This window comes from Mastomys coucha, unplaced genomic scaffold, assembly GCF_008632895.1.
Source record: "Mastomys coucha isolate ucsf_1 unplaced genomic scaffold, UCSF_Mcou_1 pScaffold21, whole genome shotgun sequence".
NCBI lineage: Eukaryota > Metazoa > Chordata > Mammalia > Rodentia > Muridae > Mastomys > Mastomys coucha.
The window spans coordinates 57,411,908-57,439,533 of record NW_022196904.1 but is presented as its reverse complement, the minus strand read 5'-3'; the positions used below and the strand labels follow the sequence as shown (position 1 = coordinate 57,439,533).

Here is a 27,626-nt window from a genome sequence, read left to right as displayed (position 1 = left end):
AAAAAAAAAAAGAAAACTGCAGTGAGGAACTCACTCCTTTATGACACTCTTAAGTGGACTATGGTAAAGATCACCTAATTTTAGACTTCAGAGTAAATGCTTTGGGCATCAGTACTAAAAGTGTTGTGTGGAGCTACCTGGAGGGACAAGCAATTTATACCTTTGATTGGCACTTTAATTCTAGGACTTGTTCTTTTCAAACAACTTGTAATGGTCTTCTTGACAAAGCCTGGAAGATGACCTTTACCTTCCCACTGCTCCAGTCAATCAGATACTTGGTAGCCTATGAATTGTAGCCCATTGTTTGTCTTGAACAGAACTAATTCCAGAAAAGTCCAGAGCTTAAACACTTAGAGAACTTCTGTTAGAGTCCATCAGTCACTTGCTGCATAAGAGATTTTGTGTTAAGGGCATATCTTTTTTTCAGATGAGGAGCAGACAGAGCTTAGCTGGTAAGCATGTGTAGGGAAAGTTCTGCACTGTTAGGCTTTCTAGTTTGTACTCTGAGGTTGAGAAGATAGGCAAGAAGGGAGCTTGAGAGGTCTGATGGGCAGATGAGTCTAGCTGCGGACACCATTTGGATTGAGTGTCAGCGTTAGATTGCAGTATTCTGCATGTCTCATTGCAGGCGCTCCACTATATTCAAAATTCTACTGGCGTTCTCATTTTTAGAAACACCATTAGTTTCTAAAGAATGCACATATGTATAAGCATTTTAAAATACTGCATACACATATTTTTACAAAGTCTCCAAGGAATTACTAAAACACGTAAAGTGGAATTAGGGTACCTTAAAATCATGTGACTCTAAATATCAGCCTCATTCCATCCAAGGTCACTTTTACTCTCCTTCTTAGAATAGCTGTTTTGTTTGTGTTTTATCTTTTCCCATATTATTGTATATGTTATTTTTCTTCCTGTAGATATTTAGTATCAAGCCCACCATGACAGGCAGTAAATAAAGGGATGAATAAAGGAGCAATTTTTAGAAATAGCCTGTGGGTCCCATAGACACTTCCTCATGCCCATCAGTACCATCACTCCAGCTTCAAGATGTAACATGTGTGACAGGTGCCCTAACAGGCACTGTAAATAGAGTGTGTAGTCAGTAGTGGAACTGAAGTCTACCACAAAAAAGACAAGCAGCACTGGGAAAGACTTGTCCTATTGTGCCAGCCCTGACACAGGCAGGAGGCCATCAGGCAGAACAAGGTGAGTGTCACAGGCAGGGCAGTTAGACTTGAGCTGGGAAAATGGGGATTTGTTGGGTATATTACAGAGCAATTACAGTCATACTTGTTATTTTTAAACTTGTCATTTTGTGCTCTAGTGGTCTAGTGGTCATAGGAGATGGCTCTTTGGTTAAGACTTGGTGCTACTCTTGCAGAGGATCCATGTTTGGACCTCAGCACCCCCTTCAGGCAACTCACAACTGCCTTTAACTCCAGCTGCAAGTCCAGCACCCTCTTCTGTCCTCAGTATCCTTTACTCATGTACACAGATACCCAGACACATAACTAAAATAGTAAAAACAAATCTTGTTTTTTAAGTGAATGCCAGTAAGTCATAGAAAGGTTGTATCCATATCATAGTTTACAGGTGGCTTGGAGTAGAGGAATAGATTACATTGGAAGCTCCACAAGCTGGAGACCACAAGGTAGAATTGACTAGAGTTGTTGAGAGCTCAGGTAAGAGCCCAGCAAAGAAGTAATGGTAACACTCACTTTCCTGGCATGAGCCATTGGCAGTGTTGGTGCAACTTATCAAGAACAGCTTTGAGGAGAACATGAGTTCAGTTTGCGTTATGCCAGAATTAAGGTGCTTGTGGAGATAGCCAAGTGCAATAGGTCAAGTGGGTCATTGGACAGGCCAAGAAGTCAAAAGAGAATTACAGACTGGAAGAGTCCCTAGAGTGGACATCAGGCTGAGACTCTGGGCATGTCAAGTATGAAAGGATAGTCACATAGAAATCTTGAGTGCCTAATGGTACTTTCTCAACTCAGCCTTTTTTTTCCTTAAAATATATTAATTCAGTTGGGGGACTAGCTGCTTTAAACACCTTTCTTGAGACATGAGTAAAAAGTTAAAAGTAGGAGTATCTGCCACCTTTCCTCAGAACTAAATGTAAACCCCAAGTGTTCATGCTGAGCTGAAGTAACTACATGTAAGCAGTAATTGTGACTGAAGCATTTGTACAAAATGACTTGTATATCATAGGTATTCATGAATTTGAGGTGATGTGTACAGTTGGGGAGCTATTAAAGCAAATGTAGTTGATTGTGGTATTAGTTCAGTAAGAAAGCTTCTTTGTCCTCCTGTCCTGCTGAGCATCAACACATGTTGATTCAGGTTCAACTCAGTGTATCTCTTTTTCCCAGAGGGCATGTACATTTATCTGTGTAGTAATACTATCCTTCTTTTGTAGATTACTCACTGACCAGCGCTGACCTGTCTGCCCTGCAAGGCTTTACTTCCCCTGGAATGCTGTCTCTGGGGCAGGCTTCAGCCTGGCAACAGCACCATCTAGGACAAGCAGCCCTCAGCTCTCTAGTGTGAGTAACTGAAAGTTTCCCTGAGCTTTTGTACATGGCTTGCACACACTTCCTGTCAGTTCTCTCTTACTTTGTAGGCTGTGAAGAACAAGCCCTGCCATAATTCGTGTTTATGTACATACAAGTCTTGGGAGAAAGTTTGGGTTTTTTTTTTTTTTCTTGGTTTTTCAGACAGGGTTTCTCTGTGCAGCCCTGGCTGTCCTGGAACTCACTCTGTAAACCAGGCTGTCCTAGAACTCAGAAATCCTCCTGCCTCTGCCTCCCAAGTGCTGGGATTAAAGGCATGTGCCACCACTGCCCAGTAGCATGGATGCTGAGCAAACTAGGCATTCCTTGAAGGGATCTGAGGTGCATAACTTTTCTTATTAAACATGGAGAGTCTCATGGTACCAAGGGAACCCTAAAACCCAGATGGTACTGCATGCTCCCTTCTCACTTGCTGCCAGATGAATAGGCCATTGCTTCCCAGCATCATCTCTGAGTCTGCTTCCCAAGGAAAGGTAGCTGAAAACATTCAGGCTCATCTGCCTTCCTTTCCTCCTTAGCTGGAGAAGAGGACAGCAAGCCTGTGCCTTTCGCATTCTCCTTGGATCTTAGTAGAAGAAAAGTAGTATTGAAAATATCCTGTGTATGCATCAAGTGCCATAGGATTCATTTGATTGTTTCTGGCCCAGTTTACAAACTACTTCATTCATAAAAGGAATGTTCCTTTGGGTATAAAGCAAAGAGGGTTTATGATGGTGCCCAGAAGAGGCCAGACTCCCTGAACATCAACCAGAAGGAACAGGTACAGGAGAGCATTCAGAAAAGGGATAATGTAGCAGCAGCTATCCCTGATCAGACCTGGGGCACCTTAGCCTCCTGCCCACAGTGCCCAGAGAGCCAGCAACTCCTTTCTCTTGGATAGTGAAAGAACCACACATGTGGATTGTAATCAGTAGTGCTCTGGAAAATTGTGTGATGGGTGAAAGTGCAAAATATCTTAAGGAAAGGTTTTACTTATATAACTATTGAAACCCTAGGCCTGTTCTGAGTGAAGTCATTGAAAACTGTAGACCTGAAAGCTGGGCATTTGGTGCTGCCTATAATTCCAGCTGATCAAGAAGTTGAGAGTCAGGAGCTGAAGATCATCCCTGAACATGGGAGACATGGTGACAAAAAAATAAATAACAAAGTCCAGAAATAAGTGGAAAGGCCTTAAGGCTTAGACACAAGGAAAAGTCCTGTCTCACATTCCTAGCCTTCCCAAAACCACTTGTTATCATAAAAAATGAGAATGATTCAATTTATATCGCATGGCTATTGGGAAAGCATGAGATGTGCTTGTCATAGGGCCCAGTACAGAAGATCCTGAGGGACAGGAGACACCAGACACTAAAACGAAAACTTTTTTTTCAGAGTTGAGATGCAAAAGTATGGGATCTTAGACCCTCAGTCTTCCCAGACAGACAGACTTTCCTAGCTTTGTTATATGAGAAACAGATGTGCTGCCAAACCATCTCACCTCTGTTGTTTCTCTACAGGGCTGGAGGGCAGTTATCTCAGGGTTCAAATTTGTCCATTAACACCAACCAGAACATCAACATTAAGTCAGAGCCAATTTCACCTCCCCGTGATAGAATGACCCCATCAGGCTTCCAACAGCAGCAGCAGCCACAACAGCAACCACCGCCACAACCTCCACAGCCCCAACCCCGACAGGAAATGGGGCGCTCCCCTGTGGACAGTCTGAGCAGCTCCAGCAGCTCCTACGATGGCAGTGACCGGGAGGATCCACGGGGTGACTTCCATTCTCCAATTGTGCTTGGCCGACCTCCAAATACTGAGGACAGAGAAAGCCCTTCTGTAAAACGCATGAGGATGGACACATGGGTGACCTAAGGCTTCCTGGTTCATGTTTGTTCTTTGTGTTACTGCAGTGAACTGCCCTACATATCTTAATTTGGTGAATAAGGACATGAGTTCAATATATTTATATGTACATGCATACATATATATCCCTTTACATATATATGTATGTCGGTGTGAGTGTGTGTATGTGTGGGTGTGTGTTGCATACACAAAATCAGGCACTTACTGCAAACTCCTTGTAGGTCTGCAGATGTGTGTCCACATGGCAGACAAAGCACCCTGTAGAAACAGACCAGTCTGGCACTTCCTTGGACTACTTGTTTCGTAAGATAAAGTTTTTGCAGAGAAACGTGTACCCATATATAATTCTTCCACATTAGCCTGCAGAAACCTAGGGGGCCCCTATTTGTTTTATTTAACTGTGCGGTGACTGTAGTTACTTCAGAAAAAAATGCTTTGTAGAACAGAGCAGTAGAAAAGCAGGAACCAAGAAAGCAATACTGTACATAAAATGTCATTTATATTAATAACCCAACCTGGCATGGGTCTATTGCAAAGGGGTGCATGGGAAAGGGCTGTTGATATTAAACAAACAAACAATAAACAAAAAGCCCCACACATAACTGTTTTGCACGTGCAAAAAAAATGTATTGGGTCAAAGAAGTGATTTTTAGCTATTAAAAAGAGAGAATAGAAAACACGCATGAAATATTCAGAAATACTAGCCTAGAAATATAGAGCATTAACAAAATAAAATTAATATATTAAGTTATAATTGGAATATGTCAGAAGTTTCTTTTACATTCATATCTTTAAAAATTAAAGAAACTGATTTTAGGTCATGTATATTTTATATGAAAGAAAACACCCTTAATGAATTGATGACTATATATAAAATTATATCCACTACTTTTGAACACATTCTGCTGAATTATTTATATAAGCCAAAGCTGTATGTTGTAACTTTTTTTTAAAGAATAGCTTTATCTTGTTTTAACTTTTTAGTTTTATTTTAAGAGGGGAGAAAAAAAAACAAAAATATCTTGCAAGCAGAACCTTGGAAAAAAAAAGCCATGAACACTTATTATTCTATATGTAAATTAAAAGTTGAGCCAAACTCTTTGTGTATATAGCATCTTAAATATATTATCACCTTTGATGTAAGTACCTATGTATTGTATGGTCACCAGATTAAAAAGTATATTTTTGTGGATTGCCGCCAATTTGGGGGGAAAGGCGAAGTCCTTAAGTAGAGTATTCACTGTTTAATATTTACTATTTTGTTAAATATACTGTACTTTGGATTTTAATTATTAGCCCAGTTTTTTCAGAGGATTGTGTAAAGGGGTTTCCCCTCACTGGTGGTGAATGTGTGATGTTCTGTTGTAATCTTTGTGCTGTATGGGGTGAGCATCATTATATATTTTATATGTGTACATAAATAGCAAAGTGGCAAAAAATTGGTGTTAAGTTCATCCTGCATAAATATAAAATGTGTTGTAACAGATTTTATAAGGCATTATTTAAAACTTGCCTTTTGTGAGGGAAAAAATGGTAGAAAGATGACCTAATTTAACTAATACTAGAGAAAATGGCAGAATAGTAGATGAGCACAAAGGTTTTATAAGTGGTAAATAATTAGGAAAATATCTATAGGGAAAGGGATCTTTTTCTCCTTGACTCTAGAGATAGAATGACGCAGCTGGTTACAAAATCCAGGAGGGCTTTAGCGTCCTGTGCGTGAGAAGGCACGGACCGGCATGCAGGGAGCAGCTCTCTTATGGTGCAGATCCTCGACAGGATTTTTGCTGTCCTGACAGAAACTGGTGCCACCCTCAGCTTGGATTTTGAACAAGGCCTTACTCTTACAGGGAGACAGCTCGTTGGTGATGGCAAGTTCATCCGTTTACTGGGCTTGTGCCATGAACAAAATTCAAAGTCCTGTATATCTTTTATCCTAGATTTTTAAATACTCCTTTTCCTGAAAAAATTAAAGAGTTTAAAAATGGCTGCTATTTTATATTGAACAATGTTAAGCAGCTACCTGCAGTTTTTACTTACATTTTGCTTTTCCCCCTCATTCCCTAAATTATGCTCCTTTTGATGTTTCCTCATCTGCTGTCCTGACAACTCATCCACCAGTTTTCCTGACTGGCACATAGGTATTAGGTACGTGCACCGTGGCGAGCACAGGCTGTGCAGCGGAGAGCGCTTCACTGAAAGTGGGTAGCACATGTTAGTAGAAGCCAAAAAAGTGGGGATGATGTTTTATCTCCTCTCTGTGGTCTCCACATTTGGCTCTTACTCAGAAAGGATCAGGTTCTCTTTTTGAAATGTACTGAATTGACTTACAGGCACATTCTTCATAAGGTCATACCTAATTAAAACAAGACAGTCTCCCAACACTGAATTTCCAAGATAACCCTTACCACTTTGTAAACCATTTATAGCTTTGAAAGTATTAAGTGACCCTTTCATTCTTATTTATGCATGTCCATGAACTTCTGCTGTATATTGGAATAGGAGTTAACACATTCACATTTACTGTCTATTTTCTTGTGTGCCTTATGAGATGGCTTTTCTGACTGTATCTCAATAGTCTTTCTTTCTATGCAGGTTTATAATCAGTACAACTACTGTTTTCTAAAGTAATATTACACAAGGCTCGGAGTTTGTATTTAAATTACACTGACCAAGTCACAATGTATTCCGTTTTCAGGAACTGAATATCTGACTGTTAATCTTTCCCCATATGCCCAGTGTGATCTGGAGCGTATGGGTTTGACATCCTTCACCCAGATGCTCATGTGTGAACACATCCACAGCTCTCAGTGGAAGCCAACCTAGAGAGTAGGGAGGACACTGACGGGGTTGCTTTAAACTGACTTTTCTTACCCTTTGAGACTCATGTGTTTTGTATAAGACACCATCACAGGAAAGTTTTCTCCCTTCAGATAACATATTTTATTATTAAAAAGAAAAACAAAAAAAGCTTAAGTTGCACTGGACGTGGGAAGTTCCCTCAGGACTCTAAGTGGTTCTATACTGAGAGTGAGTGTCACCGCTGTGTGAACACAGGTGGTCCCAGTCAAAACTCCATCCTTTGAGCCCTAATTACATCCATTGTGTTACAAAACTAAATCAGGGGTTTGTTCTAAAAGAACAATACATGTTTCACCATTTCCTTTCAACTGTAAAGACGACTAATAATGTATTAACATAATTTCTGTATTAACCATCATGCGCACAAGAAATACATAGTAAATACAGAACCTGAAAACTCCTGGCATTGGATCATAAAAAGCTAGATGATTAGAATGTGAAAAGAACTTTACAAATGTAAAACTTTTATTTCTCTGTAGAAACTTTCTTCACTTTGCTGTGCAAGAAGACACTGCTTTGCTATATTTAAAATGGCTTTTTTAAAAGAGATTTATGTATTTGGTAAATGTTTGTAGTCAACAGTTCACACAAAGAAGCTGTACACGGTTTGATCATGTAAAACCGTTTGGCGGCACAAGCTGGACTTTGTTGCCATCCCTGAGATGAACCTTTTAAGAAAAATAAGTTAATCTCAATTTTTCCCTGAATGTGTTGTTTTTTCTTCATTATACAATAAATATTATAGTGACGTTTTTATCAAATGGTTAAGACAATGCTAGAGGTTGTTGTAAGCTATTTGTCTCCTGCACTCACTCCAGTAAAGATGGCCTGGCTTTGACCATACATCCAGACTCTGTCATGTTTGCCTGGGGAAAAGAGTAGGTTCTGGCATGAGCACCTGCTCCCCATTCCACCCTGTGGCATCTAGACAGCCCTAGAGCCTCTAGGATGCAGCCAGCCATCTGGTCCCCAGTATCAGCCTGGCTATGCTGCAGCTCAGTTAAGTCCAGTGGGTCTCCAAGAACTATCATGGAGAATAGCCCCAAGTGCTGAGGGCACTAGGTGTTAGCACTTCCTATCACGGTCCCATGTATCTTTAAGGTTTACAGTGTGAAATTAGTTTTGCCCAGATTATATATACAGCACTGAGGTCAAGGCAAAAAACGGGTGTAAGTTTGGAGTTGTGTTTTGCAGAGATGGCTGGCTGTTACAGCAGATCCTTCCCACTTTTCAGATCTTAACTGAGCCAGAAACCAGAAAAGCTCCAGTTATCCAAACCCATAGTTTAAAAAAAAAAAAGTCCTCTTCCTCTCCTTTGCCTTGTGAGCCAGCTCCTAGCTAAGCAGATTCTTGGTGTCAAATCAAGTTAATTTTTTGCACTAGTTTTGCTTGCTGGCTATAATGGGGCTCTTATTAGCAGGTTTTGAAAGCTGTTTGAGCCCTGTGGCTAAAAATATTCTAATCACAGCTGCAGCTACTTAATATCAATTCACTTTGAGTTCCTAGTCAGCTCCCATGGGTGCCTTGCTCTAAACCTTTATCTTGGTTTTAAGCTGATTGTGTGTCTGAGTGGCACCAGCCAAGAAAGTGATTTTCCAAGCTCTCTGCCAGCTGGAAGGCTGCAACCCACCCCCAGCCACCTGTCCAGCTGAACGCCACTTAGCTGTGGATGAGTCGGAGAGTGACTGGGATGAGGTGCTATATTTAGGCAAATAGCCCAAAGTGATGTGTCCTAGTTGGTTCTGGAATTGACTGCGTCAGTGTGTCTTACTACAGATGGCTGTCCTTTCATAGGGTGAAGGTTTCTTCTAGGCTTCACTGGAAAGTGCTGTCTCTGTAATTGGTTAAGTATTTTGGAGGTAACTTGAATAGTAGGTTTCCCCAACGTTTACCCACTCAGCATTTAGGAATTTCAATTTAACAATGATGGCAATTTTCCAAATCAAATGAAACTATAGGAATTCACGGATCAGACAAAAGAATTAGGGGATAATGGGGATAATAAGGAAGGACACTTTGTTCAGTGGTGTCAGCCTCCCTTGCCATCATGAATCACCTCTTGTTTTCCTGAAATAATGCCAAACCCTTAAATGTAAAACTCAGGTTGTTGTGCATCTGGCCCCAAACCATTCCAGCAACCTTTTTCTATAATTCCCTTCACACTTCCTACATACCAGGTCACCAGCTACTCACAGTCCCTATGTTCCACCCTCTAATCCTTTGATCACACTAAAGAGCATTCCCTAAAAAGCACCTGCCCGATGTCTCACTGACTCCCACTACTGCCCTTCCTGGTGTCAGCTAAGGAAGAATTGGCTCAGCTCATCTAGAGAACCTCTCTGGGGCCCAGAGCCTTCATCACACCACCTCCTAGCTCTTCAGCACTTTGAGGTCAGGGGACAAGGGCCCTGACTGGTTGTCACATCATCTCTTCGTATTCTGAAGAGCTGGAGTGTATGTGGATGGATGGAGTACAGATTACAAAGTAGCCCGTGCTCCTTATTCAGGGCAATGAAATTGTACCTTAAAATAACCAAATGCAGCCAGCTGGTAGTACTAAGGAGACAGAGCCACCAGCAGCAGCCTGGTGGGCAGCAGGGCAGTAAGGCCACAGAACCGGAAGAACATAGCTCTGGGGCTGCCAAGCCCTTATTAGCTGCAGGCCCTTAGCTTTCTACCTGTAATGTGACAGTCAAGGCCTACCTATGATGGGATTGGGAAGGCGGGAGTTCCTGTACAAAAGGCTTGGCCTTCCATGGCATCCATTGGACAACAAACAACACAGGGTATACCTTAGTGTATTTGGCTCCTAGCTGCAGCCATCTTTTGTGTGACTGAGCTTTCTCTACAAGGTTAAGTATGGCCCAGAGCCCAGTCTATCCCTTATGATTGTCAAATCCATAAATTTGAGTGCATCTTCTCCTCTGCCTCCTGCTGGTCAGGCATGCAGTGTACAGCCCAGCTTGGTGCCTTGTCCTCCTTGTGTGAAATCACCACACCAATACTAAGAAAATTCCTTAGGTTTTACATGGAGCACTAGGCCCAAACAAAAAGATGCTAAGTGATCCTTTAAAACGTTCACTTTGTTGGAGACTGGAGAGACGGCTACATTGTTAGGAGTACTCAGTACTCTTGCAGAGTACCCCAGGGTAGTTATCAGTACCAGTATCAGGCAGCTCACAACTGCCTAGAACTCTAGCTCCAATTGATCCTAGACTTTTCCCTGAACTTCAAGGGTACCAGAATTCACAAGCACATAATTTTAAAACTTTAAAAATCTTTTCAAAAGCACCCCCAGAGGACAAATAAGCAGGAAATGAACTCCATAGTATGTCTTTCACAGATCTACTTGAATTATGAAACATATGTAGGTCAGTGGGCCAGAATGCACTGTTTACCACTTAGTCTGTCCTTCCCTGGCCACATAAGGATGTGCACAGCAAGAGCCTGTGGCAGCTTGCCCAGGCTCAGCAGGAGGCAGAGGCTACTGTCGTCTACTCCAGTGCTGTCACTCAGCTTTAACTCTGTTTCCAATATCCATATATTATGAAAAGAGGGAGAATCGTGTTTCCTTCACAGAAGAAATTATTTTATTCCACTTGAGAAAAATACAGGAATACAAGTTAAAAGTGTAACATGTTAAAACTCAGTGATATACTGATACTATTGCGTAGCACCGTGGTCTGCCTAGACACAGAACACACATCTCTGAGCCAAGCCCACCCCTGCCCTCAGCTGGCAGGGACACTGTGACAGTCATTTGACCCCCTTCAACCCCAGGAGCCCCGACATTGAAGATCCCTTGTCATGTTCTACTTAGGAATCTATACAGGCAGTAACAAGTCCCCAACACTTGAGACAGAATACAAAAAAATATAGACATTCTCTGTCTGCCAAAATTATTTTCCCATGGGGATCTGAGCCCTGCCTGATGAAGTTAATGATGACAACAATTAAGAGAAACTTCACAGCCACAACGGTCTTGAGCATCCAGACAGAAATCACATACATAATCGAGATGTTTATTACCAGGATTCATGGGCTCACTTTTGGCCTCAAAATACTCAATTCTGAAGACGATTTAAATTTGTTATTTGCACTCTGGGTGGATTATTTTTCAGACAGGAGGCCCAGCTCCAGTACTATCCTGCTCCTCTGGTCAGATTTCTAAGCCTAAGTGTCAACTTGGTAACCATCCCAGAAGCCTGCTAGCCTGTCGGCCTGGAGGCTGAGCTCGCAGCCACCTCTGCCTGTCCCTGCTATGACAAGGCAATCTGACTTATCCCTTCCTCCCACACAGGTTACAGGACGCTGATGGCCAGCTGCCCTCAGGGAGCCGCTGAGGAAACCTTGAGCCTTTTGCACCCTCCTGCCTCTCTTTCCAGCCTTTCACAGAGTTACTTTGGTGGGGTTTGGATATGTCCCCCAAAGGCAAATATCTTAAAGGCTTGGTCCTCATTTCAGTGTTGGGAAGGAGTGGATCCTTTAAGAAATGGGGCCTAGTGGGAGGAAGTTAGGTCACTGCAGGCAGAACTTTGAAGGTGATGCCTGCACCCAAGCTCCTCGTCTCCCCTTCTCTCTTCCCTGTCATATGAATAATCTGTTCTACCACACATACTCCTCCATAGTGTTCTTACCATAACCTCCCCTCCCAATTCAGGTCATGGATGGAAACTATGAGCCAAGATAAACCTTCCCACTGGAGATTATTTTGTTACAGGAAACTGACATTGTGTCTGGTCTTAACACTGAGACACAGTATCTGCAAGTTTACTCTAAGGACCCAGAGAATAGATGAGTCAAGGAGGCAGCATGAAGAACTCTGCTTTGGGAGCACATGGTAGGGGTTGGGGTGGGACCCACTGTTCTTGACAAGTTTGCTTCAAAGACCCATATGATAGAACCCTAATGGTGGATGTAGTCCCTTCAAAACACTTGCCAATACCAGCTGTTTCCCAGATGCCAACTGGGACAATCCAGGGAGCCACCACAGAGATGCTCCTCATGTGACTCTGGAGGTATGGCTTAAATCAAAGGATGGAGGTTTGGATGTGGGGCTCTCGTTGCCGCAGTGGGGCCAAATAAGAGGCAAACATGTCAGGCTGTCAACTGTAACAAACTCAGTGACATACTATTTAGCACCTTGATGTAGACACAGGGCATGTCTCTGAGCCCACCTTTCCCCTTAGCAGGCAGGGACACTGTGACAGTCATTTGACCCCATCCAACACCTGGGACAGCAATAGCGCAGATGCCTTGTCACAGTCTACTTAGGAGCCTGCACAGAATGGCTGTACAGGAACTCGCAGCCAGCCCCTACATGTCTTCAAGAAAGGGCCATGCATTTCATGTAAATGTTTCTCTTGCCGGGACAGTGGCTGTCTGGGCTCCTGCATCCTTGAGTTAGGCCAAGCCATTCCTCAGTCTATACAATCTAGACTGCCATGGCGTCCGCACATCTCAGGAAGCAAAATGCAACACCTTCTGCAAAGAGTTGGTGACAGTTACACACATCAAGGGCCAATTGCTGAAGCCTGCCAACTCTAGAAAAGAATGAGCTTAGGCCCCTGCCTGGGTGGTAGGGCTGACCTGGTTGTCTGAAGTGGGGAGGGTAGGCACCGGAACTGCCAACCTGGGGGCTTGCCCTGGAACTGGGCTCAGTGTCATCGAGCCATTGGGGACAACAGTTGCGTTCAAGCTATTTGAGGCCTCCCCGGTGGCCTGTATTTTAAAGTAGACGAGATAGAACACTGGCAACACGATCCCAATGAGCAGCATAAGGAAGACAGCATTCCACCACTGAATCCCACAGTCTGCACCATCGGCCGCTGGCTTCCGGGTTATGGGGAGCAGCGGCTCATCTGGGGCCTCCACACAGCAGCTGTCACTGTGGAAGACGTCAGACTGCACAGCCCGCTCAATGTTCTCATCAATGCCTTTGAAGAAGTCTGTCAGCTGGTTGCTCTGAGGGGTTGCCTCAAGGGCATCTTCATCTTCAGGCAGTTCTACCAAGGTCACCCTGGTTTCGGAGGATGAGGCCCCAAGGGGCCTTAGTTCTTGGTGGGTCTCCGTGAGGATCCCATGATTTCTCACCGGAATCTTGATTGACTTCAAAGCATACAGGTCTTGCTCTCTGATGAAGTTGTTCGCTTTCTTGATATCTGCAACCTATGGAAGCCATGCATTATAAACATGCAATGCTCCTTAAAACCAGTACCTAGCATAGACCTTTGTCTGTCGGGGCTCCAGTGGAGGCGCCCATGAAGGCTGGAAAGCGCAACCAGCCCCACTTCAGCTAAGTATAAGGTCTTTGGTTTTTACCTCTTCATGAATAGCTTAGAAATCAACTGCTCTACTCTGAACAGTTTCTAATCAACTTTGGAAGGTGTTGTGACTACAACAGAAGCTTCGGGTGAAACAGGACCAACACTGTCACCCTTCCTGTCTAACTCAGTGCTCCCATCTCCCCAGAACCCAGCTGAGCAAGTGACCAGACAAGCTCACCAAAGCCCGAGCTGGCTCTGGGCACACATGCAGAGTCTCTGCCTGGCACCTGAGAGAGCTTCCTCAGGATGCTCCCTCAACACTTTCCCAGAAGCAGGGCAGGCACAGGAACGTATTCCTGATTAGAAGTTAATTCAGCGTGAAGAGATGACACTTCTCATGAGATGCGGGCTAGGCAATCAGCCATCAGCCAGGAGTTTCTGGATTGAGGGTTTTTTTTTTTTTTCCTCAGACTAAGATGGTTGGACTATGACTGTGGATTTTATGAAGTAACACAAAGCTTCTAACAGAAAAGGAGGAACAGGGAGCCAAATTTTAAACTCCCCTCAAGCTAGGGAAAAACTTCTCTAGAATGTAAGTACAGCCCACAGAGTGTGCGATCCCTTTACTCAGCAGCCATTTTTTAAGAGTCTTACTGAACTGGCTTGAAGGATGCTTTTAATCTTGCTCTGAGACCAACAAACAGGAGGAACTTGACAGCTTTCATTCTTTGTGCACTACATGAGCAGCACATGTATTCACCTCCAATAGGAACTGGACTCGTTAGTGGAGACAGTACATACCCATCCTGAGTTTCTTAGAGACTGCCATTCTGACATGATATGAAAGATAAGTCTACCTTTCAAAGCTCTGCTGGGAAGGTTTTATTCAGTCCCTGGTCTATAAAGCATGTTATGCCTACAGAAGCAGATTATTTGATCCAAATACAAAGGCTAGAGCAATGTTAAGATGCTGTGTATCCCTGGAGATGAGCCCCTATTTGGGAAAGATTTCCCACACCCACACAGTCTTTTTTTGCTCATTTGGATCTTTTTAGATAAACCACAGACAATTTTTAGGAGGTAGAGGTTTTTTTTTTTTTTTAATTGTGTAGCTGATACAACCTTGGTGAAAGCTGCTGTCAGTATATAGCATGGTTTTAGCATGTACTATATACCATGAATATAGCATGTATATAGCATGGAGTCAACAGCAGGAAACAAACTGTTTCAATGCGGGAGAAAAAGAGCGATTCCAGAAACACTTTCCAACTTACTTTGCCACTGTTAATCACTCTGAGTGCTAAAAACATAATTAAAGAGAAAGATAAGGTTATACAAACGCACAGCACAGGCTAGACCATGCAGTTCTACTGGGGAGAAGAAAGAAAACTCTACTAGTCAGATTAGCTACTGTCAAGCAAAGGTCAGAAAACACAAGTAGTGAGAGAAGCATGCCACAGAAACTTGGAGACTCTGCCTACCATCTCCAGCCCTAAGATCTTAAATCCAGTGTGCTCACAGACCACACTGTTTCATAGTGTCCCTGTGGAGGGTAGGGCAAAGGGAAGGACACCCTCAATGAGGTTCCCAACTAACTGACCCTTCCTGAACCCAGACTTCTGAATGAAGGGTGCCTCTACCAGCTTCCAGCCCTGGCTATGTAGGATTCTAGTTACCTATGGGCCTCAGGAAGAACAAGGACCCCTCCCATAGTGGTTCCCCTGTGTCTCTCTCAACCCTGGAGGGCAGAGGACTGAGTCAGCTTACTTTGCAGCCATACTGGAGAGCCAGCTTGTTAAGACTGTCTTCCTGGGCCAGCTCCCGCTGCAGCAGAACCGTGTTGCCTGTTCCTGGTGGTTGGTGGCTGTTCTTCAGGCGTTCCTTGCCCCGGGGTCGTAACATCACCTGATGTGACTCTTCCTCAGAAGAGTCCCCGGAGTCCCCGCTGTCATTCTTGAACATGTAAACGTGGCTGTTTGAAGTCCTACAGACAACAGCTGGGCCTTGGAAGGTCTTGGCTAAGACTTCCTTCTGCCTCATTTTCTCTCTTAACTGAAAATCAAACCTGGAGTTAATTCCACACAAATGCTATTCATTCTCCTCTGGCTTCCTAAAGAGAACTGTCTCCTTAGTAATTTCCTAATATTGCCAAGATCCAACAAACAGCATCAGGACAGCAGGATAGCATCCTCACACCTATCCACCTGACACTGAGGCAGAATGACATCATACTTTTCCTAACTGCTTACTATGTGCAGAAAAGATTCCCCACCCTTCTTCCCCATCCCCAGCTGTGCTTCCCCTAGCCCACATAAGAAGCCACTTATGTCTCAGCATTGTGTGAAGTGAGCACTGTTCACAGCTCCCTGACATTGAGAATCTTTCATTCAGAATCTTTGGATAAAAACCTCGTTAGGCATCCCAAGGTGTCTTCAGGGCAAAAGGACAGAAGCTGAGAACAACCATAGTTCTCTTATTTTGACCCTGGCTAATATGACCTAAGAGGTGAGCAATGGAAAAAAACCTATCAAATTTCAATTTGCCTGCTTCTCACGGTCACTCTGGACTCATTTCAATCCATAGTCCCCTTATTGTCACCTAGAGTCAAACGCCAGAGCCACAACTAACCTTTCCCTTCCAAGTGGCTGGAATGGGACTCCAGGCATTCCTGGTGGTCCCTTCTGAGTGGTCCTTTAAGGGAACAGCCAACCTCAGCGTATCTCTCTCTGGTTTCAAATTCTGAGTCCTACAGAATTGAAGTCCTACAGACAACAAGTCCCGGGGCGGCCAGAAGAGGCCTCAGTTTCCCTCCAATGACAGGTGGGCTGTCATTAAGCAGGAGACAAAACAAATTTCAGACGTCCCCGCCCCTGGGCCTAAACAGGCCGGGCCCCAACTTTGCAAAGAATACACATCCCGCCACTCCCGCAAGCCGGCACCAGCCCTCCGTGGACACAGGCACTGGCCCTGGAGTGGCAGCCCACCCACCGAGCCCACAGTGACAGAGCCAGAAGCCCTGAACCCCCAAGTCAACCCAGCAGACCCCGGTCCAGGTTCGGGTACCTCGTTCCCAGGCTCCACCGCCACTGCGCCCGCCGATTGGCTGCAAAAAAGCAGGTCTTCCGGGGGCGGGGACTAAAAGCCAACCAATGACTTCAGAGAAGGGCGGGCCCTGGCAGAGCCCGGAGGTGCTGAGAGGTCAGAATGAGCCCTGCTCAAGGGGCGGGCCCTGATGGGCGGGGCTCCAGCGTGGACCCTGGACTTTTGCTCTTCTGTCGTTTGTCCCAGCTGTGCCCAGTTTCCCCTTCTGAGCCAGGTGTGAAACTTGGCCTCCTTCGCGGTGGCCTCGGCTTTCTGCTAAGCCTCGGTCTTCTTCCCGGCAGGAGAGACCTTTGACTCATGTGCGTCCTGATCCGTGGCCAGGAGCGTACCTAGGAGGCCTGTCCCAGGTAGCCTCATCCTGAGTCTTCCACCTAGTATATCCTTTGAGGGGCCGAATGGTTGCCAGCCCCTGCTCAGAGATAAACAAAAGTTCAGGGATGTGAAATGTTGCCGTGACAACACAGACCAGAATTGGATAAGCCAGAGTATGTATCATCTGGCTAGCCAGAGAGTCCCTGCTATTTGGAAAAGGGAGGAGTACCTGTGGCATTGTTTTGTAACAAAGACTAAAATCCTTAATAGAGTAAGACTCACCCAATGAATAAGGAAGAAACTAAATGACGTGGGCCGACAATGCACCAAAGAATGCAGATGGCTGACAGCTGAACCAAGGTGTTAAGCCTCTCTGGGAATCAACGTTAAAACAAGAGCCCAGAAATTCTTCCTATGGTTTAGAATAAAACTAAAAGTCATACTCTAAATGTCTAAGGCCAGGAAGGCACCGGGTCATGGCCCTCTCTGCCAGCCACATGACTCTTCTTTCTGGCTTTAAACAAATGGTGTGTGTTTACCTTGCCACTCAACTCAGGAGGCTACCCTTGCTAATATACCCAACAGTTCCCTCAGACACACACTCATATGTTCCCCACTGAGGTCTTCGTGGTTTTTGACAGGCCTGGATGAGAGGTATGTCCCACCTGTCAAAGTGGGCCAGGGGCCCAGCCACAAGAATAGGTCCACTGATCTGATCCCAAGTTAGTGGAGACTGATCTCATCAGCAGGTGTCCACTCAGACTCCAACCCTTGTCAAACATGTGGTCTCCTCCCAAGTCCAGCCTTCTCCTAGGACAGAGGGTGCAAGGTATGGGAGCCAACTATGTAGCTTTCTGGATATGGCTCCGAACTCCAGGGCTGAGCAGAACTGCCATGGAATGTCAAAAGCTTTGTCTTTCCATTTTTCATTTTCATTTCTCTTAAGGAGGCTAAGCCAAGCCCTTCACGGGCACTAAACCAGTCCCCTCTTTAAGGCTCTACCTTCTAAAAGTTCACCTCAGAGGGTAGGATTTCAACAGGAAAGAAAGGAGATACAGAAGTCAGTCCATGGCAAGCCTGAATATGAATTCCTTTAATGGAAAATGAAGGTTTATGCTTCTCTTTGTATCCTCTTGAGGACGGTGTAGCCAGCATTTCCCTCTTACCTTATGAGCTGTAACTGCTGAACACTCACTGGGGATCATCCCGACAAAATTTGATCTTTGGACTAGCAGAGGTTATATCAGATCCCAGTCTATAGTAGAGAAAACTCAGGTGTGAAGACAGCAGTCTGCTGCCTAGATGGCAACACAACCCCCAAGCCCCCACCCCCACCAGAACTACACCATGCCACCACCCTGACTTTGGATTTCCTTTCATGAAACTGTGGGGAATGAGTCTAAGGCACTTTGTCAAAGCCCCTGAAACTGACTGAAACTGATGGAGACTGAGCCCTAACAGGAGCATCTAGAGCATCCAGCCTTATTCTACACAGGGACAGGTTAGGTTTGTCAGGTGAAGTTTAATCCCCCTTGTCTATGGATTTATTTATATCACACTCAATCATACTCAGGGCTGAGGATGGGAAAGTACCTGGAGACGGGAACCTGTTGGATAGGGTGAGCTGTGCTAAGTGGGTATCAACTGGAGTCACTGCCCTCAGACTTCCTTGGGGAGTGCAAGGTCTTCTGGGATGGTTTGTTTTAGAGGTTTCCCGTGGACCATCAAAAGGTTTCTTTTGGTCACTCACTCTGCCTGCTGCAAGTCAGGGATGACTGAAGGGCCTCACCTTAGAATAGCTCTGTTTCCTTAGAGTCACACCCACATTCCTTTCTGTATGCTGTGGGTGAGCATTTAAAGGTTCTCGAGGTGGGGCCTGACACCCTCACTTTGTTCCCCAAGGTCTCCCCTCATCCCATTTTTTTCAGTCTTTCAACTTTCTCTGGTTAACCTTTGAACTGAGCTCCAGCATCTGGGAATTATATCCAGGTTTGGAAGGCTTAATTCAACACCTCCAGGGCCCTGTCTACTCCCAAGTGCCTGGAGGTGGGGCACCGGACAGCCTTGCGATCCATTAAATCTAAGCAAGGTCCAGTTTTCATATTTCCTCAAGACATCATCAGGGTTCCCTGGCAGTGCTGCAGAGACCCAGGGCTCTTGAAAAGATGCCCATACTCATTCCTCTGTTGGTGTTTACCCAAGACATGAAGACCAGAGCAGGAAGAGACATGGCTGGATTATTCATAATCATCCAGATCAGTCAGTGAATGGCAAAGTTGATGGTGGCACTTTCCCTTGGAAACTGTCCCTCGGAACAAAAAGGAACCCATGGTGTATGTGGTCTTCCGAGCAAATCCCAGAAGCAAAATGCCAAGGGAAAGAAACGAGACTCCTGAAATGACATTGTGGGGTTTGTAAGAGAAAAGAAACAAAAAGTCAGCACCGTGGGTGTCAGAATTGGAAGCAGAGGTGGAGTGGGCAATGGGATTTGTTTGCAAAAGTGGCTGGGAAGAACAGCAATGGTCTAATCTCATCTGCAATACTGGTCACAGCTTATTTCATGGCACTCAAAGAAGATGAACTTAATGATTTAAATTACTCCTCAATAAGCTCGAGTTAAAAAGGTGTGAAGCTCCTCAAATAATTAAACATAGACTTAGATGATTCAGCCCACCTCTAGGCACATAACAGAGAGGATTGCAAGCAGGTCTGTATACCAAATGCACATGACACAATTCTCATAGGAGCTAACAGGTTGGGATCAGCCCAGAAAGGCACCAACCAACAGGTGCATGGATACAGCAAATGTGACAGGCGTACATGGAATATTACTTAGCCTTGAAATGGGAGGAACTTCTTATGCATGCTACAACATGAATGTCTCTTGAGGACACCATCTTGAGAGAAGTAAAGGCAATTAGAAAGGGGCAAATAACCTATGTACTGGCTAGTTTTGTGTGTCAACTTGACACAGGCTGGAGTTATCACAGAAGGGAGCTTCAGTTGGGAAAGTGCCTCCATGAGGTCCAGCCGTGGGGCATTTTCTCAATTAGTGATCAAGGGGGTAGGGCCCCTTGTGGGTGGTGCCATCCCTGGGCTAGAGGTCTTGGGTCCTATAAGAGAGCAGGCTGAGCAAGCCAGGAGAAGCAAGCCAGTAAGGAATATCACTCCATGGCCTCTGCATCAGCTCCTGCTTCCTGACCTGCTTGAGTTCCAGTCCTGACTTCCTTTGGTGATAACAGCAATGTGGAAGTAAGCCAAATAAACCCTTTCCTCCCCAACTTGCTTCATGGTCATGATGTTTGTGCAGGAATAGAAACCCTGACTAAGACAACCTATGACTCCATTTACATGAGGTCTTGGAGTTTATGAACTCAGAGACAGAGGGTTGCATGTTAGTGGTAGGGGCCTCTAGGATACAGGTGTTTGCATTATTGCAGTAATGGGATTAAAACCCTCACTTAAGAAGCTCCCCCACCCCGATAAACAGTCCAGACAGGAAACTATTAAAGAGAATCCTTAAAATCTGTGATCAAAAGAGGCAGGTGTGATGTCACAGGCCTTTAATCCCAGCACTCAAGAGGCAGAGGTAGTCAGATCTTTGTGAGTTCGAGGTCAGCCTGGTCTATAGTGTGAGTTCCAGGACAGCCAGGGCTATTATGCAGAGAAACCCTGTATCAACCCCCTCCCTCCAAAATTGTGATAAGATGCTGAAGTGTAACTGTTGACAGTTGATGGCTTCTGGACCAGGTGGAGGACTCAGCTTTCCTTCAGGGGCTGGCACTGGAAGTGTGACCATGCTTCAGTGCGTATATGGGCCTCCTGGCTGAGGCCTCCTCTCTAAAGGACCTTGTTTATCTGATAGAGATAGGCTTATATCAGTCCGGAGGGAGTCAAGGCTGGGAAGCTGACAGTGACAAGAGACTGGCATAGGAAAGAAGAGAGTCAAGGGTACTGCCTAAGAGACCCCTGGACCTTCTCATCCCAACCTTTCTCCCCCTGGTGGTAGGACCAGGCACAGCAAGGAAGTGGGCCAGGTACCAAGCCTCTGAAGTCAGAGGAAGATCTGAGGCCCTTCTACCAGAAAGGAGAGGGTTGGAGCTGTACCCAGTGGTGTTTCTGAGGCCAGAGTGTGAGAGGCTTGCCCAGATTGAGGAGCAGGTGGAAATGATAAGCGAAACCAGGGTCTGATGAGTGCAGAAACAGAGACCACAGGCTGTACCTCAGGCTCTTCGCAGGGACTGTTTTGTGGAAGTTCTGCATTTCCAAAGGTGGACCATAGGAGGTAAGCCCCCAGGGGTCCCCAAGTTATGGGAGTGGTCACACTTATACATAGGAGCAAACTCCCAAAGGGCCTATGCCAGCTGTTCCTACCCTAAACCAGAGATCAAGCCCATGTATCTTGTGCACACACAAAACATGCCCACTGTTAGATTGCTCAGAACTTGGATGGGGCCTAACAAGCCAGGGTTGACTGCTTGTCATCAAGAAGCCAATTAAAGAGACTCAGGATGCTAAAAAGCAGAGAGGGAGGATTCATTCAATTCAGCATAACAGGGAAAGGAACAGACAATCCAGTGACACCCAAGTCCATTTCAGGGTCCTGACAGAGATTTCAGTTTAAACTGAAGGCAAGCAGTATGCTTAGCTAGGCAGCCCAGGTCAAGGTGTGGTCCTGCTCATCAGTGACTCATAAATGTCTCAGCCTCTTGCTCCTGGGCTGTCCTTGCAAACTGTGACATCCTTTCTAAGAGATAAGTTCTTGGACTGTGGCCAAGGTCCCAGCCATTCCTGTTCCCAGTATGAGACTCTGGGAAATCCCAGTCCCTTGGGACTCACTGTCTCAATAGCTTGGTAGTGGGAGGGAGGGGCATGGATATCTTTAGAATGATTCCCTTTTTACCACATGATCACAACATCACACCTTATTAAATATAATGGTTGAGTGTGTATTGGACCAACATGGGACCATTGAGCAGATGGTCTCTTTAAACATGGAGGACACCCACCCACCCCCATCACTGAGGATCTGCTCTGTCCTGGACCCTTGGCCTCACCTTCCACATCACAGGGTCATAGAGAGTTGTCAGAGAAGTCTCAGTGGCAGAGAGGGTTTACCTAAGAGAAGTCACAACAAAGACATGGGGGTCATAGGAGTGGAGAAGACAGAGAAGGCACCAGGACAACCCAGAGATTAATAATGACTGAGGCCATTGTCCCATCTGGGAGACAGGGGAAAGAGCAGTATTATGGGAGCCTAGGGAGCTGTGGCCCCACCACTTCTTATGGAGAGAGTCCCAGTAATCCCCCTATTCCTCAGACTCAACATGTTCTAGAGGAATCACACCTGAGACAGTGTCACTCAATGTCAATGACCCAGAGTTCGTGTATTTCCCTCACATATCTTTTTTTTGACACAAACCTTTGAAGGGAAGTTCCATGCAAAACTAGCAAGCAAACACACGCACACATACACACAGGGGGAGTGGTTATTTTCATGCTCTTAGATTCCCAGGATAGGGCTTGCCAGAATGATGGTATATGTAGTTTGAATTTAAACAGGTATTGCCAGATTGCTTTGCAAAAATGGTAAGAATCCATGTTTCAGCAGCAGTGCATATGATAACTCCTTCTCCCTGGATCTTCGTGCACAATACACACTAATATTGACTTCGTTTTCCACCAGTCTGATGAACTTGAGTGATATGTTGTTTAATTTGCACCACTGACAAGCTGGAGCATCTCTCTATGCTTGCCATTTGGGTTCGCTCCTCTGTGGACCACGGTGCTAATTGCATTACGTACAGTGGCCTGTAGCGGAGAAACCAAGAAGTTGGATAGAAGTTTATTTATGTCTTCTGTAAAATAAATAAATTAAACAAGCAAAGTAAAGAAGGCTGGACATAGATAGGCATTTCAAGATTTGTGTTGAGACTTTTCAAGCACATCAGTGATGCAAATGTCTTCCAGTATTCTCTTTCAGTTTCCCTCAGGAACAGATGTAGTACTCAGGCCTCTCTGCCCCACCATGGTTGTTAGGGTACCAGATGCAATATCCTTGCTCCAGGAAGCTATGGAGAAGCAGACACACAGAGAGCATACTCCATCTCTAAAGAGAGACTCTGGCCACCACACCCAAGACTTCCGCTGTCATGTATTGATCAGAAATCAACAAAACTATAGTTAGCAGTAAATGAGGTTGGGGAGCCTTGGTGTTTGAGTTAAATAAATTGCTACCTTGAGTAGAACCAGGAAGTCTTACTGAGAAGGATGTAGGCATGGAGGAGGCAACCAGAGACTGCTGCTGTTGCCTTCTGTTTACACATACTTCCCCGTGGGTATTAGCTTGAACCATGTGAGGTTGACATTTCACTGTCACGGAATAGAAACATCTGTTTCATTCGATCCAACCTAGCAGATACAAATCAGAGCTGCCTCGTGGAAATCCTGCTGCCGCTGCTCTTCTGCGATAGACTTCAGGTTGCCTGGCCGGGCGAATGATTTGCATACAGACTCCATTGCCTTTGTTCTAAGCTTTGAATCCCATCACTGACTTGTCCTTGACATGCAAATCCTCCATGGTCCTTGACTTGATTTTTGTGTATTATAGAAACAGAGCCTGGCTCGGCAACTTTCCATCTAGATGGCCAGATTGCACCACCACCCAGGGAGAGCATTAGACTTGCGTCCACAGAAGGATCTATTTGGGGGCTTGCTGCTAATGGGAACCTTGCTATGAATGGTTTGACACTTTGACACCACAGAGCTTCCTCCCTCCCACCCTTTCTCATTCTCATGATGGCTGGTTGTGACTGCAACACACACACACACACACACACACACACACACAGAGAGAGAGAGAGAGAGAGAGAGAGAGAGAGAGAGAGAGAGAGAGAGAGAGAGAGAGAGAGAGAGAGAGAGAGAGAGAGAGGTGGGGGTACTCCAGGCAGGTGGCCATCCTCCAGGGCCACCCACACTTTTACTTCCTGCTTACTCTGTTAAAAGGTCTGTTCAGGTTCCATATGCTGTGAGTCACAGCTAAGGACACTCCTATTGATTCTTGGGTGCCTCCCTTATTGCAGATCTCTATCTTCCAAGGCTACCTCCTGTAGCCAGGCAGGAACCCCAGTGGAGCGATAGGGACACTAACTCACCCACAAAACTTTGGACCCAAAATTTATCATGTCTACAAGAAGTACAGAGACAGGGGATGGAGCAGAGACTGAGAGAATAGTCAGCTAATAACCAGCCCAATCTGAGTCCCTTCCCATGGGCAATCACCAACCCTGACACTATTGATGATACTCTGTTATGCTTGCAGACAGGAGTCTAGCCTGGCTGTCCTCTGAGAGGCTCCTCCTAGCAGCTGACTCAGACAGATGTAGACACCCACAGCCAAACAGTGGATGGAGTGTGGGGACTCTTATGGAAGAACAGGAGGAAGGATTGCAGGGACTCCAGAGGAAGAACAACAGAGTCAACTAACCCAGGCCCTTGGGGCTCTCAGAGACTGAACCCCCAACCAAAGAACATACACTGGCTGGACCTAGGCCTCCCTGCACATATGTAGCAAATGTGCGGCTTGGTCTTCAAGTGGGTCCCAAACAACTGGAGTGCGGGCTATCTTAAAAGCTGTTGCCTGTATGTGGGATATGTTGTTCTAGCTGGGCTGCCTTGTCTGGCCTCTGTGAGAAGATGCACCTAGCCTCACAGAGACTTGAAGCTCCAGGATTCAGAGGGATAGCCAGGGAGGCCCACCTGCTCAGAGGAGGGGGGGAGTATTTTAGGGGGTGGTGACCCAGAGGGGGGCAGTTGGTGGGAAATAAAGTGAATAAGTAAAATAAATAAATAATAATAAAATAATAATAATAATAATAATAATAATAATAATAATAATATTTTAAAATTACTACTTTCAACATAAAAGAAGGCCTGGCCTGTGTGCCATCCATGGGTAATCATACTTTCATATGTTCTGGGAGGCGGCTATCACCATAGCTGACTCACAGGCTCTACGCTGGCTTCATTGAAGGAGAATAGAGGTTGAGCTTTGCTGTCTCTGCTCACCCTGAAGTGGGGGGTGGGGGGTGGACCCCAACTTTTCCATGCTCACTGTTTCCAGGCGCTGTGGAGTGCACCAGCCTCCACACCATCATCCCCTCCACTGCAATGCCAGGACATGGCAGTTTTTATTTTCTGTTCTCTTTTTAATTTTTATTTTACATATATGGGTGTTTTGTCTGCACACATGTGTACCACATGCATGCCTGGTGCCCAGAGAAGCCAGAACAAGGTTTTAGAGCCCCTGGAACTAAAATTACAGATGATTGTGAGCTGCCATATGGGTACTGGGAATTCTACCTGTGTTCTCTGCAAGATTGCCAAGGGCTCTGAATTGCTGAGCAATCTCTCCATACCCAAGGCACAGGGCACGCTCACAGGTAGGGAAACTGAGCCATGAAAACATGGAGTATCTACCTGAGATCCCTCCAACCTATTCCCAGTGCATAAGGACAAGCAGGCCTGCTGTCTCCTGGCTACTGTAGTGTGAAGATGGGTTCTGTAAATCCTGCTGACCTCAGAGGTCCTGGGCCATTGTCTGAGCCTGACATAGGTTGCCAGGAGGGAAGGGGAGAGACAAAAGTCTCAGGGCTTCAGGAGACCTCACTGGACCCTTCAGTCTGTCCCATGGAAAGCAAGCAGGACAATAGGATGAAGTAGCAAGCTGGGATGAGTCCACTTCCTCTATGGTGGCTCTAGATACCCTGCTTCATGGAAGGAGGCTGACCTGCTGTCTCCCTCTCCAGAGAGGATGCATCCTATTGGAAACAAATCTCTGTGGGTCAGTCCTGAAGTGGCCCATCTGGTAAGTGTGTCACAAGAATCACTTCCTTCTCTGTACCTTTTAAAAGGATGTCTGTGGAGCGAAAGGCCTTGGAAGGTAGACAGGTTGTCTCCCGCTGTGGCACAAGGGCGGGTTTATTTGCTATTTGGGAGAACAAAGATGACGTCACCCTCTGTACAGAGCTTCACAGGTGGCTTCCAGCTCCTGCGAACCATACATATGTGCTATGTGTCCATCATTGCCCCATGAGATCTGAGGATGCCATAGGTTGATTTATGTCCCCTGAAGAGTTATAATTCTGGTTCTGACCACCCTGGGTATCTATTTGTTGGAAATATGGCCTTTGCAGATATGGTCAGGTTTACATGTTGGGCTAGTGCGGACCTTAGGTCTAATGGCTGTTATCTTAATGCGGAGAGACAGGGAATGATGGGAGACAGAGTCACATGAAGACACATGCCCAGACTGGAGTGATGGAGCAGCTACACGCCAGCACGGGTCAAGCTTGCTGACCCCCATCCCAGAAGCCAGGGGGAAGTTAGATTCTGGGAGGAGCTGCCCTGTTTGTATCTTGAGTTGAGATTTCTAGCCTTCAGAACTTTGATGGCACATACTTCTGTCACAGGGAGCCATCCAGAGTTCATGCTGATTTGTCTCAGAGCCCTGCGGAATGACTAGAGGGTCAGGGTACAAGGTGACACAGGCACCCAGTTCCTTTGTTGTTGTGAAGTGAGTGACGAAGGCCCTGCTCTCTGTCCCAGGCTTCTTGTGTCTCATGCCAGCAGTTATGAACAGGTGACAGACTGACTTAAGAGCTTGCGAGTTAGTCATTGAATGCAGACTCCCCACAGCTCATGTTTTGCCCTCTCATCACCCCCCTTTATGACACTGTTTTGAAGGCTGTGGATTTTAGGAGGTGTGACCTGGCTGGTGGAAGTGGCCACTTGGGGTCTTTGAAGTCATACCTGCTTCAGATTCCTGCCTCCTGTCAGAATGCAGTGAATAACACACCCTTTCCACTGTGCCTTCACTGCCAAGATGAGTGAAATCTCTTTGCAACTGTGAGCCATGATTAACTTTCCCTCTCCCAAGTTGTTTCTGTCAGATATTCTATCACCATGGTAAGAAAAGAAGCCAATCCAGGCATGACCTCAGGCTCCTCACAGTTACCAGAGAGGAAGCTGACAGGATGTGGCTTTCTTAACAGGAGGGACAAGGAACCTGTGCTCAGGAAGGGTCATGAGGCAGGAATGCACTCCTCTTCTGGTGAAAGGACCAGTGGTGCAGAGCAAAGTCCCTGTGCCAGGCAGCTTTTGACACATAACTAAGATCATCAGTTTAAAAACAGAATGGGCATGAGCCCAGTGTGGTGACTTGGGCCTTTAATCCCAGCACTCAGGAGGCAGAGGCAAGTGGATCTCTGTAGCTTTGAGGCCAGCACCGTTTACATGGCAAGTTCCAGGACAGCCTGGGCTGCATAGAGACTCTGTCTCGCACGAAACAAAATGACCCAGAAGAGGTTTACTTTGGTGCATAACCGCTGAGGTTCTAACTAGGTTTGTGCTCTGGGCCTTTCAGACCATGTTCCCTGCTGCGCCTTTCTCCCTCCAGAGCTGACTCCTGCTCCAGAGAGATAAGAGGCCTACTGAGGCTGGCAGTCAGTACTCCTTCCTGAAAGGGAGTTTGTGGAGCTCCTAAGCAGTCAGGCGACCTGTGACATCCCCTGCACAGTGGACACATATTAACTAAAAGGGAAGCTTCACCCTTCCCTTCCCAGGAATCAGAGACAACCTGATATTGTCTGGTGACATCCTT

The 27,626-nt window shown here is 45.6% G+C and overlaps 2 protein-coding genes across 12 annotated transcripts in view; one reads left to right on the top strand and one right to left on the bottom strand.

Moving 5' to 3' along the window:
• Positions 1 to 8,129, top strand: part of Mef2a (myocyte enhancer factor 2A) — a 123,406-nt gene extending 115,277 nt beyond the window's left edge. For 7 of the 8 annotated variants that reach the window (XM_031386944.1, XM_031386945.1, XM_031386947.1 and 4 more), the window contains 2 exons: positions 2,426 to 2,552; positions 4,076 to 8,129. In XM_031386944.1, the coding sequence (XP_031242804.1) occupies positions 2,426 to 2,552; positions 4,076 to 4,433 (485 nt within the window). In that variant the 3' untranslated portion in view covers positions 4,434 to 8,129. The remainder of the gene's footprint in view (positions 1 to 2,425; positions 2,553 to 4,075) is intronic. The other variant, XM_031386951.1, reaches the window with a different exon arrangement.
• Positions 8,130 to 10,853: 2,724 nt separating this feature from the next.
• Positions 10,854 to 17,138, bottom strand: Lysmd4 (LysM domain containing 4). 4 transcript variants are annotated; one of them, XM_031386942.1, is made up of 4 exons: positions 16,616 to 17,128; positions 15,320 to 15,604; positions 14,827 to 14,852; positions 13,350 to 13,454 (listed from the first exon to the last, which is right to left on the bottom strand). In XM_031386942.1, the coding sequence occupies exons 2-3, from the start codon at positions 15,590 to 15,592 to the stop codon at positions 14,841 to 14,843; spliced, it is 285 nt and encodes a 94-aa protein (XP_031242802.1). In that variant the 5' UTR covers positions 15,593 to 15,604; positions 16,616 to 17,128; the 3' UTR covers positions 13,350 to 13,454; positions 14,827 to 14,840. The 4 variants fall into 4 exon arrangements, with proteins under 4 accessions (XP_031242799.1, XP_031242800.1, XP_031242802.1 ...); XM_031386939.1 differs by lacking the exon at positions 14,827 to 14,852 and having other exon boundaries at positions 10,854 to 13,454; positions 16,616 to 17,138; XM_031386940.1 differs by lacking the exons at positions 14,827 to 14,852; positions 16,616 to 17,128 and adding an exon at positions 16,181 to 16,606 and having other exon boundaries at positions 10,854 to 13,454.
• Between the last annotated feature and the right edge of the window lie 10,488 nt (positions 17,139 to 27,626).